The sequence below is a fragment of the Rhinatrema bivittatum genome, chromosome 4, assembly GCF_901001135.1.
Source record: "Rhinatrema bivittatum chromosome 4, aRhiBiv1.1, whole genome shotgun sequence".
In the NCBI taxonomy this organism is placed as follows: domain Eukaryota; kingdom Metazoa; phylum Chordata; class Amphibia; order Gymnophiona; family Rhinatrematidae; genus Rhinatrema; species Rhinatrema bivittatum.
In genome coordinates this window covers 79,169,193-79,182,022 of record NC_042618.1, presented here as the reverse complement: position 1 = coordinate 79,182,022, position 12,830 = coordinate 79,169,193, and the positions used below count along the sequence as shown (strand labels likewise).

At 44.7% G+C, this 12,830-nt stretch overlaps 1 protein-coding gene across 1 annotated transcript in view; it reads right to left on the bottom strand.

Annotated features, from left to right (window-relative positions):
• MDGA2 (MAM domain containing glycosylphosphatidylinositol anchor 2) overlaps positions 1–12,830 on the bottom strand; it is a 1,648,575-nt gene that overhangs the window by 931,680 nt on the left and 704,065 nt on the right. Inside the window, exon 3 of the mRNA XM_029598388.1 lies at positions 8,097–8,271. Within this exon, the coding sequence (XP_029454248.1) occupies positions 8,097–8,271 (175 nt within the window). The remainder of the gene's footprint in view (positions 1–8,096; positions 8,272–12,830) is intronic.

The following is a 12,830-nucleotide window of genomic DNA, read 5'->3' as shown; positions in this document are numbered from 1 at the left end:
ACACTCACCCCATTGGAGATCCATGGGGCATGCCACAATTTACCACTCTTCATTTGGAAAACTGGCCATTTAGTCCTACTCTTTGTTTTCTGTCCTTTAACCAGTAATTAATCCACGACAGGAAACATCTCTTCTCATGACTTTTTCATACTCAGAAGTTTCTCTCATAACAGATTTTATCAAATGCCTTCTGAAAATCCATAAATCAGGGATGGTCAACTCCAGTCATTAAGAGCCACCGACAGACCAGCCTTTCAGGATATCCACAATGATTAAACACGAGATAGATTTGCATACAATACAGTCAATGCATGCAAATTATTTCATGCAAATTCATTGTGGATGTCCTGAAAACCAAGCCTGTTTGTGGCTCTCAAGCACTGGAGTTGGCCACCCCTGCTATATCTTGTCACCATTGTCCACATGCTGATTTACACCTTCAAATTTGAGTAAATTAGTAAGGCATGAATTTCCTTTGCTAAATTCATGCTGGTTCTTTACCTTTAAGCCAAATTTATTCAGATGTCCAATAATTGTGTTCTTCTACCATTTTACCAGTTACCAATGTCAGGCTCATTGGTCTTCAGCTAACTAATCATCCTTGCAGTCCTTTTAAAAAAATGTCATTACATTAGTTACCCGCCAGTCCTCAACTACTGTGGCAGAAATTAAAGATAGGTTACCAGTAACAAAGTTTGCAATTTCATATTGAATTCCTTCAGAACTCTGGAGTTAATATCATCAGGACTTGATGATTAGCTGATGTTTAATTTACCAAAATTCTAGCAGATTGCTCTTGCAGATTTACAGTGATTTGCTTCAATTACTCTGAATCATTAGCTATAAGGAATAGTTCTGATATCTCTCCCACCAGGACTGTCCCTGGGTTAAGAGAGCTTCAGGGAGTCATAGAGAGATACCACCTCTGATGTCACAACCTGGAAGGGTTGCCCACTCTGATGTTGTAGCCCAGAGACAGAGGGTGCTTTCTCTATGGTGCAGACAGCTGGCCAATGGTCCCTGTCTACTGATGCATCTGTATACAGGTCGCTGAACAGGATGCAGGAGCTTACTTTTACTGCCACTGTAGTGACAGTGCAGACATCATCATCATCATTATTGTGGCACCTCCCTGGCCTGGTGCTCTGGTGCCCCTGTGCCCCAGACAGACAGCTGTCTATCTTGCCTATTTCTTAAGACAGACCTATTCCCCACATCCTCGACTTCTACAGTGAAGACCAAAGCAAAGAATTAATTTGTTTTTCTACTATGGCTTTATTCTGCTTGAGCACCCCTTTTACATTCTCACACGGTGCTGGTGGAAGTACTAGTTGGCTAGGCAAGCACGTAGAGCGCCATGGTTCTGGGAGCAGCATCAATGGCATCTGCCTCTTCCCACATGCATGTGCTTAGGAGACCCTACTTCCTCTTCTAGGACTCTAATTTGACTGAGGTGGTCAAGGGGTATTTCAAACAGAGTGAAAGTATCTGGCTTAGAGCCTGATTCATCAAGGCATTTTCCCATAAACACAGAATGGGTGAAATGCCTTAGTGAAACAGGTCCTTAGTGAATCAGGCCCTTAGCAGGAAAATGCCAATTTAAGAACATAAGAACATGCCATACTGGGTCAGACCAAGGGTCCATCAAGCCCAGCATCCTGTTTCCATTGGCACCTGACCCTGAAGCCAGGTCCCAACACGGGGGCCTCGGCCTAGGCTGGGACCTGGACCCAGGCCTGAAGCTGCGACCCAGCCCACTTGCTAGGCCCTGATGCCAAGGCATTGGCCTCGACCCAGTTATGATGCCATGACCCAAACAAGAGGCTGGGTCCTGATGTCGGGCCTCGGTATAGGCCGGGGTCCAGACCCAGGCCTGATGCTGCGACCTGGCCCATAGGCCTCAGCCCGGGCCCAGGGCCAATGACACAACCCAACCCAGAGGCTGCATGTTGATGCCAGGGCCTAGGCCCGGACCCAAGCCTGACACAGGGCCTCAGCCAGGAGACCAGGTTCCAATGCTTGGGCCTTGGCCCAGGGTCAGACCCAGGTCTTGGAGCCTCTTCTTGGTCCTCTTTGTTCTTCATCACTTGCAAGCCAAATGACACCATCCTTTGGGTCAGGTATCAGCACTGTGCCTCAGTTCGGGCCTAGGCCCCGGCATCAGGACCTGGCCTTTGTCGGATACCTGATGGATAAAGTTAGTTTTGATTTTTTTTTAACTTTTGAGGGTCTCAGCCCAGAAGGCTGTTAAAGTCATTGGATGGTACATGTTGCGAGAGCCCCCTAATACCAAAAAACAAAAAATATATTAAAAGTGAATCAAAAAATTGTAGGAGCGATTTGTGTGCCATGCCGAAAAGTTCTGATTCGTGGATATTCTGTCTTTTCCGGGGTTTGCGCAGTTTTAGTGCTTCGTAAGGAAAGTACGAGGTAGAACCTGAAGCTCTGTGACGTGAAGGCTGCTGCTGGGTCTGGCGCTGTGTGGCCTTTGCCCCGAGAACTGATGGAGAATAACATCTGTGCATAACGTGTTTTTGTCAGCACCTGCTGCCATATTTTTTGTACCAGGTTCAGCCCTATTGAAAGCATTGTAGTTCGGATTTTCTAGACTTTGCATATATGTGGTGTTTCCTCTGTTGGGGACATACCACATCATTCTTGACCTTTAAAAGACTTTGGATCCCTCTGTTGCCTGCTGCACACTACTATGAGACCATTGGTCTGACCACAGTCCTAAAACTTACCAATTGCTCCCCTGAAGAAGTTGGGTACAGCAAAACACTGGTTAGTATTTGAGACAGATTTTTATATGCTATAAAAATAAATTAAAAAATTATATTTTTTGACATTGTACTAAGGTGGATGGTTCTTGACTTAGTTAGCGGGACACATCGCCAGGCTTGCTGACACCTTCTCTTTAATTTATAAACTTAAATTAAACTTAAATTTAAATTTTATTTTTTGCAGACCATTTAAGAACCTTTTTTTGGCTTCCCCTTTCTATGTCCATATGGACAAATGTAGGCCATCTATACCATATAGTCTTTTACTGTTCCCAACCTCCTATATATCTAAAACCTTTTCTTATATCATGTTTTCAGTCACATATTAAAGTTGTCTATATGGTTAGTTTTTCCTTTCCCTTTCTGTGAAGAGGCAACATTTATGAAAAGGCAATGGTCTTCACAATGGGGTAGATTTTAAGACCTGCGCGTGGGTGTACATGTGCAAGTGCTACCCGGCGTGCACACATGTAATCCCGGTTTTATAACATGCACGCGCATGTTATAAAATCGGGGGTCAGCACGCACAAGGGGTGCACAATTGGGCACTTTGCGCGCGCCAAGCCCGCACCAGTCCGCACTGCCTTCACCTGTTCCCTCCCAGGGCACTCCAAAATTGGAGTGGCCTCGGAGGGAACTTCCCTACCCCTCACCCCACCTTCCCTTCCCTTCCCCTACCTCCCTCGCCCTTCCCCCCTACCTTTTCCTTATTGTTTCTTTTGTTCTAAATCTTACTTCAGCCCTGGCCAACTGCTGGCGCGCGATCCCCAGCACAGCAGCAAATGTCCGCTGTGCCGGGAGCCTCTGGCCCCGCCCCTTTTTGCAAGCCCCGGGACATACACGGGTCCCGTGGCTTTACGCGCGTCACCAGGCCTTTTGAAAATAGGCCCGGCGCGCGTATGACCATTTACGCACATAACCTTTTGAAAACCCGGCCCAATGTGTCTAAGTTGCTTCCCCAGAACATGGAAATTTTTTTGTACCACTTGAAAGCTGTTTTAGCAAGGTCATTTGTACCCAGATGGATGTTAACAATGATTTTACAGTCCTTCCTTTTTTGATTGTACTGACAATCTGGTTTGTATTACTGCCAGATGAGGATTTTGAAAAGCATTTAGCTATTAAGTCCCTCAAAATTGGTCCCCAAGTAAGTAGCTTTGATAAGAGAGTTCTTTAGCAGAAGTTTTCTTTTTGATTTTTGGTAGTATTTTCTCTGGTCAAGTATTTTCTCTGGTAGTATTTTAGGGTTTGGATATACATTGGGCAATATTTTTTATTTTTGATACCACTTCAGTTTTTATGTTTGGAGCATTGACAGTTTCTAATGCAGAAAAGGAATTTTGAATGGGTACTGCTCACAGGTCTTTGCCTACCAGAGCCCCCAGTGACCCATTTATTTCTTGGTTTTCAAATTCTCTGAAAGAGTGGGGGAATATTAGTGTTATGAAGCGTGGCTTGTTGGGCCTTCCCACGAACTGCCTCACTTACCCTCAAAGCCAATGGATCCCACATGCACCAGGAATGCCACACCCTGCTGCTAAGGCCCACTGTGTGGCTCGCACACTAGCATGGCACCCAGGCCCCACCATCATCCTGCTCCTTCCAGCTCTCTCTAGGAACGCACGCATGGCACATATCTACTTTTAAAGATACCATGGCAGACATCCTGACCCAGGTACCCAGCGATGATGTCAGCAGCCACTGATACTTAAGGATACATCAGACGCCCCACAGATGCCTCAGCAATGGGTGTCCTGCCATATTAGAGTGTTTTGCTTGCATTCCTGGTTCCTGTCTCTCCTGCCTTGCCTCATCCAGCAATACTTTGTCCTGTTGTCTGGTCCAGCTCTTCTGTGTGTCTTCGTCTCCCCTTGGATTGACTCTCCAGATCTTGTTCTCTTGCCTGGACCTGATCACGATAGCCTGTCACCTGGACTTGACCTCTTGTTCGGACCTGACCATCCTTGTTAGTCACCTACTGCAATCTTGGCCTGTCTCTGACCCTATTAGTCTGATGCCTGCCCTGATTCTGATGTGCCCGTGCACTCTTGTTCGCTTTACCACCCTAGGGACCCACCTAGGCCCTGCCGACCACCAAAACCCAAAAGCTCAACCTGCTGGAGAGGCGGCTGGTATAGGTGATGCCTCAGCTTTGCCACTACAAGGAATGTTTGCCAGCTGCTGGCTTGGCCTCACAGATTCACGTATATGGCTTCATAAACTATGCCGCAGCACAAAGGGCTCAATCCATGCCACCTGTCACAATTTGCTGGATGCTAAATAGTGGGGGATAATCTTCTAATAGTAGCTAATTCCTCTTTGGCCCCCTGAATTTTAGTTATTTCTGTTTTAAATTGAGTCAAATCCTTTTCCATTATACAGATCTTCAAACAGAATGGGCAAGCTTTGAGCCTCCAGATGGTCTAACTACCCGAGGACTGAAGCACTACATCTATTGCATTGTGTAATAGTCATCTTGTTTATGTTAACTTCTTTGTCCATTATCAAAATAAGTGTTCGATAATCAAACACCTTTTGACCACTTAACGTGATTGAAAATCTTTGCTTAGGAAAGCTGTGTAAGAAAAGTAACCTCTAGAGTGGATGGGAGAGGGGTAAAGAGCATGAGCTTAAGTTACTAAGATTTGAGATTAGCAGCAGAACATTTTTTTAAAAGTACAAAGATAGAGAGATAAATATATTTAGAAAAAACACTCAGCAGTTAAAAATTCTGGAATCTTCAGTATCAAGCTGCACACCAAAATGTGCTCTCAGATCTAGTTTTGATTCTCTTCTTGTTCTTTTGGTTCAATGGCACCTCCCTGTAGAGGAAAGTTTGCATAATAGGGCCAGATAGGAAAACTAAGTCCAACCTTTGTTTCCAAAGAGTAGATTTATCAAGCAAAGTCCTTTCCAAATGCTAGATCATTCCCTATAATTATTTTATTTCAAAAAACACATTCAACAGACAAGCTATAAACAGCACCTATTTAAAGGAGAAAAAAAATTAACCAATAGGTAAAGAAATTTAAATACAGTCAAATTCAACAAACAAGCTTTAAACAACAGCTATTAAAAGGGAAAAATAAAACAGGGCAAAATCTTATTCTAAACAAGGTAGCGCAGAGAGCTATAAATAGATGCAAACAAGATCCCTGTTCAATCTTTACTGCACCAACTTTGTAGCTGCAAAGTCCATGGCGCCTTCAACCCAAATCTTCAAAAGAAAACTGAGCAGTTTCCCTTTGAAAATGTACTTACAGGCCTGCATTTCTTTTCTGACTCTTTTGTTATACTTAAGTTGTTTGCATGAAAATTTAACAATAAATAAATAAATAAATAAATATTCAAAGTACATGCAAGTCTGCAAGTCCTGCATACATTTTAAATCTCATCCCCTTAATGTTTAAATTCTAGACAAAAAGACATCAGAAAATTATCAAGCTCTAGAGAGATTATGAATTTTTATTTTTTATGCTTTCCAGTTTTGGAGACCTCCCTTAAGTATGATATATTTGGATCTTAATACTTTTTCTGTTCTTAAAGCTTCATTATTTATAATGAATATACACTGAAACAGAATAATATACTGCATGGATTTCTGTAGCATTTCAAGATTTAATTAACCAAGGAAGCAATATTGATTGAAGAGAATCTGAAAGCATTATTTGTGTCCAAACACAATAAAGTCTAAGGTTATCCGAGTCTAATGTTTTTGCCAAGAAAACAAAAATAAGATGTATTCAATCAAATGGAAATGAGCAGTAGAAAAATATGTAGGTGAAAATTACAATGCCAACATCATACTCTCACTGTGATTTAGTCAATATATTGATATTAGACAGAAGATGAGCTACATATCTGACCACATTCTTGCTTTCTGCATAAGATGCTCTTTTTTTTTTTTTTTTTTAAGTGAAAACCTTTCTAAATTGTTCTGCAAGTGCTCTTTGGAGTTAGGTTATTGGTGAATCTTACGAAATGAAAACTTTTGCAAATGCTTCAGTCAAAATCTAAACTAAAGGACGCAGAGGTAGATACTCAGCACCACTTAGCCTGATATGTTCTGATTTATCTAAGTGGCAGCATTTGAATATATGCCTGCATTCAGCGGCTGCCACTTAGCCAGATTACTTGGAGGAGGGTAGGGAAGGTAGTTTGGACACACAAAATATTTTTACTTTTGTTTTTTGTTTTATTTCATGTTTTTAAATATCAGGGGGTTTATGTTTCCTTTTTACATAAAGAAACAAAAAACAACAAACAACATTAAAAAAACAAACAAAACAAAATGTCTGTGCACATGCCTACAGACTACTAAGCATCAAGATGTAGCAGTTCAGATTCTGAGACGTCCCAGGGGCGCTATTTGGTCAGAGTGATAGGGAAAGCAATTTAACCAGCTAGGTCTAATTTTCAGCAGTGCAGCTTACTGAAAATCTAACCCTTAAAACCTGAGGTCCAGCTCAACATCCACAAGAAAGCAACATGTGATAAAAGCAGATTATCAGCAATGTTTTTAAAAGTAGAACTAGCAGAGCATCCACTAAAACTTAGGGGTAGATTTTAAGACCTGCGCGCGGGCGTACATGTGTGCGCGCTACCCGGGGGATCGGTGTGCGCAAGAGGGTTTGCCGACACCCGCGGGCTTCCCCCGTTCCCCCTAACCTTCCCACCCCTTCCCCTAACCTTTCCCTCCCCAGCCCTTCTCTAACCCCCCCCAAAAACTTTTATCAAACCTTTTGCGCCTGCCTGGAGGCAAGTGCAGGTTGCGCATGCTAGCAGCCTGCTGGCACGCGATCCTCTGACACAGCTGCAAATGGCCGCTGTGTCAGAGGCCTCTGGCCCTGCCCCAGACCGCCCTGCCTTGCCCACGCCCCGCCTCCGGACCGCCCCTTTTTGCAAGCCCCGGGACTTAGACGCATCCTGGGGCTTTGCACGTGTCGCTGGGCCTTTATAAAATAGGCCCAGCATGCGTAAGGCTCTACACGCGTAAATCCACTGGATTTACGCGCGTAGAGCTTTTAAAATCCAGCCCTTAGCTTGTATGATGGTAACTCATATGAAAACACAGAAATAGTATGTATTAAATGCAATCCGGACTGCTGGTAGTTTAGAATAGCTAGAGAGCAATTTAAAAGGTCTTCTTTACATAGAAAATTCAGCTTCTGAAAAGGAAGGTTTGCTACCTGTTCACTACCATGCACAGGTTTCTAGATGGTCTCCTCTGGTGTTTACTTTAAAATCACATAGCAAGAACAATAGTTAAGCCGGTTTAAATTAGACCATCCTTGTTTTATGCTGTTTACTTACAGTACACATCCACTCTTATTGACTTTATTGCAGGGGCACCCAAGCCATTTTCTGCTTTGCAATAGTAGCGCCCTCCTTGATGTCTCTGGATGTTTATAATCCTCAAGGTCTCACTGAAAACGCTGGAGTCTTGAAATCTGTCAGATGCACTTCCTGCAGTTTTGGTCCACCTGATCTGAGCAAGGATCAAAATAGACTGTTACTTTAGCTTAAACAATTTGAAAAATATATTATGATTTCATTATATGTCAAAATCCTAATTCATAAGAATTTCTTTTGAAAAGCTCTCAAGCACAGAATACTTCAGACACTTTGGATAATGGTTTTCAGAAATAGCTACCACCATACATCAGCAGAAGGATGAATATGAATGGGAAAAGCCATGACAATTAGTTTTACTTATAGAGAGGGCAATTTTGAATCTCCCCACTGAAGTACTTCGGACCCACGGGACTTCGAGCTCCTTTTCAATGAGGTCTGGCATGCACGGTGTGGGTTCAACGTGCAAGCACAATTTGTGCCTGGGTAGAAGCAAGGTGCCACCATGTACATGCAGAGATTTGAAAATGTAACCTACAATGCACTTTGACTCTTTCTACCTGGACGGTAGGGATGTGAATCGTTTTCCATATCGTCTTAACGATAGAAATCGTGTAGCAGGGCAAGAAAATCGTCTTAGGCACGATTTTTTAGTTAAAAAATCGTTAAAAATCGTTTTTTCCGATTAGTGCGCACTAACTCGAGTTAGTGCGCACTAACGGGAGTTAGTGCGCACTAACTGGGAGTTAGTGCGCACTAACTGAAAATGATACAATTTGACACTTTTCAGGTCAGTTAAGGTCAGTTTAGGAATGAATATGTATTCCTATTGGCTGCCCTCTTATTTATTCATGTTACCAAGTTTCCTACTGACAGTATATGGGGGATGGGAAATGGAAACAGTTGGTAGCTTGACAAAACAAGTAATGTGATCAGTAATTTGACTAGAACTTGTGCCCTAACCCTGATACCAGGGGTATTGTGATCTTCCTGCACACAGTGCCCTATCCCTATTAATACCAGGAGTGTTGTGATCTTCCTGCACACAGTGCCCTATCCCTAATACCAGGGGTGTTGTGATCTTCCTGCACACAGTGCCCTATTCCTGATACTGGGGGTGTTGTGATCTTCCTGCACACAGTGCCCTATTCCTGATACCGGGGGTGTTGTGATCTTCTTGCACACATCCCGATATCAGGGATAGGGCACTGCATGCAGGAAGATCACAACACTCCTGGTATTAATAGGGATAGGGCACTGCATGCAGGAAGATCACAACACTCCTGGTATTAATAGGGATAGGGCACTGCATGCAGGAAGATCACAACACCCCTGGTATCAGGGATAGGGCACTGTGTGCAGGAAGATCACAATACCCCGGAGGAGTGAGGGTCAGGCAGCTCCCCCCTGTCTGTGAAGCCAGCCTCTCACTCGTAATGCAGGGAGGGAGCTGTCTCAGACTTCACCATCCTCCCCCCCCCCCCCCCTCACCCACACACCATTCACTAGCTGGGACATGGGGGAAGTCAGGAGTGAGGGTCAGGCAGCTCCCCCCTGTCTGCGAAGCCAGCCTCTCACTAGTAATGCAGGGAGGGAGCTGTCTCAGACTTCACCATCCTCCCCCCCCCCCTCACCCACACACCATTCACTAGCTGGGACATGGGGGAAGTCAGGAGTGAGGGTCAGGCAGCTCCCCCCTGTCTGTGAAGCCAGCCTCTCACTAGTAATGCAGGGAGGGAGCTGTCTCAGACTTCACCATCCTCCCCCCCCCCTCACCCACACACCATTCACTAGCTGGGACATGGGGGAAGTCAGGAGTGAGGGTCAGGCAGCTCCCCCCTGTCTGTGAAGCCAGCCTCTCACTAGTAATGCAGGGAGGGAGCTGTCTCAGACTTCACCATCCCCCCCCCCCCTCACCCACACACCATTCACTAGCTGGGACATGGGGGAAGTCAGGAGTGAGGGTCAGGCAGCTCCCCCCTGTCTGTGAAGCCAGCCTCTCACTAGTAATGCAGGGAGGGAGCTGTCTCAGACTTCACCATCCTCCCCCCCCCCCTCACCCACACACCATTCACTAGCTGGGACATGGGGGAAGTCAGGAGTGAGGGTCAGGCAGCTCCCCCCTGTCTGCGAAGCCAGCCTCTCACTAGTAATGCAGGGAGGGAGCTGTCTCAGACTTCACCATCCTCCCCCCCCCCCCTCACCCACACACCATTCACTAGCTGGGACATGGGGGAAGTCAGGAGTGAGGGTCAGGCAGCTCCCCCCTGTCTGTGAAGCCAGCCTCTCACTAGTAATGCAGGGAGGGAGCTGTCTCAGACTTCACCATCCTCCCCCCCCCCCTCACCCACACACCATTCACTAGCTGGGACATGGGGGAAGTCAGGAGTGAGGGTCAGGCAGCTCCCCCCCTGTCTGTGAAGCCAGCCTCTCACTAGTAATGCAGGGAGGGAGCTGTCTCAGACTGGTATCAGGGTTAGGGCACTGTGTGCAGGAAGATCACAACACTCCTGGTATTAATAGGGATAGGGCACTGTAAGAGATGACTGTAGTAGATTGAATAAAGATCTGATGTTTCTGCTCTCCTCACACCAAACAAAAACAACACACAAGCAGAGAAGCCCTTCTTACAAAGCTGAGCTAGTGAGTTAAGTAGGAGGAAAAGTAAACATACTGGTGCCAGTGTGGCTACTTAAAAAATACACTTACCAACAATCAATTACATATATTTGAACTGTGTACAGTTCCAGCCAGGACCACCTTTCTAAAATGCACAGTGATTGGCAAATTCAACATGCACTAGCATTTCAGGTGCCTGCTAACAAAAATAATAAACAAACAAGTTCTAGTCACGTGAGTGCTGATCATTACATTACTTTTTTTGTCAAGCTTCCAACTGTTTCCATTTCACATCCCCCCAACCATATTGGTAACATCAATAGATAAGAGCACAGCCAGCCAATAGGAATACATACATACATATTCATTCCTAAGTGACCTTTACTGACCTGGGAAGTGTGAACACTTTGTTTCATTTTCTGTTGGTGTTCGTTAGTTTCCAGTTCCATTTCCCATCCCCCCAACCATCACCTCAGTGGTAACCTTGGTAATATCAATAGATAAGAGGGCAGCCAGCCAATAGGAACACATATTCATTCCTAACTGACCTTCAGTGACCTGGAAAGTGTTTATTTGTATCATTTTCAGTTAGTGCGCACTAAATCGAGTTAGTGCGCACTAACGGGGAGTTAGTGCGCACTAACTCGAGTTAGTGCGCACTAACACGATTTAACGATTTTTAACGATAAATCGTTAGAATTTCTATTCTATCGTGTTCTATAACGATTTAAGACGATATAAACATTATCGGACGATAATTTTAATCGTTGAAAAACGATTCACATCCCTACTGGACGGCACGTGAACTTTTACCCATATTGAAGAACGGCAATAATGAAAATATATTTCATGCAGATAAACACGCATTTCGCCCACATAAAACACTTTGATTATCGCCCCTATAAAATGGGTCAATTTTCAATAGTACATACCTTATAGCTAATTTCCAAAGACAGTCTACTCAGGTAAGTTCTCTGAAATTAGCTAGTATAAAGTAGACATGCTAAAACACACCTAACTGCTTTGTACCTATTTGTGCTAGTGGCCACCCCTAAACACTGTTGGTGCTGCTGCGCCTCCCTTCCCATAAGGTCAGACAAGAGGGAGCAGAAGATCTAAAACACAGCCCCACAGTGTCCTGCAGCAGTTCAGATTAAGGTTCTATGACAAAAATTAGGCAATTCTGTAACACATTGGCAAACTTGTACATCTTTTATTTTACATTGTAAAAATGAATACATTTTACAAACTTGCTTGTGTCTGTTTAGTTTATTTTCTTTTTAATAGATGAGGAAAATGGACCTCAAGTATCGGTATATACAGAAGACCACAGGGATGGGGAGAGGAGAAGGTAACAGAGAGAAGACCAGGGGTGGGGAGAGGAGAAGGTAACAGAGAGAAGACCAGGGATGGGGAGAAGAAAGGAGCAGGACCAGGAATGGGGGAGGAAATGGAAAGAGGACAGGGGATGGGGAAGAGGAGAGGTGGGGAAGCTCAATGAAGGGCAGGCAGAGATCAACAGTCTGGGTTGGGAGAAGAAGGCTTGAGGAAAGGGAGGAAGGAATAGGAGGGGTGGGTTCCAGAATCTGTGAAGGAGGTAGAAGTAGGAAGGAAGGGAAGGAGGTTCCAGGATCTGGGGGATAGAATCTGAGTTCAATGGAAAGAGGAACTGAATTGCAATGAGATGTGAAAGGGGTTGGGGAGGAGGAAGAGACAGGTGCCCCTACTATGGCCTTGTATCCCCTCACTAACCTTCCACCTAATCTGTCATAAACACAAACGTACCTAGCACCAATCATCTCTCTCTCCCACACATACAAACACTTCTCCTTCCCCCTCCCAGACACATGCCTCCCAGGCAATCTCTTCTCATTCACCTGGCCTCTTTCCTCATTCTCAAATGATCCCCATTCAGACCCCCTTTTAAAATACCCCAAATCATCCCTCTTTGCTCTATCTGATCTAAGCTGATACTCTTCCCTCCTGTTCCCTCTATGCTGCCTAGGAGGGGAAGGACTGAAGGAATAAATAGAGAGTTATTCTCTGCTGAGAGAGATTAAGCACTCTGGAAGGCAG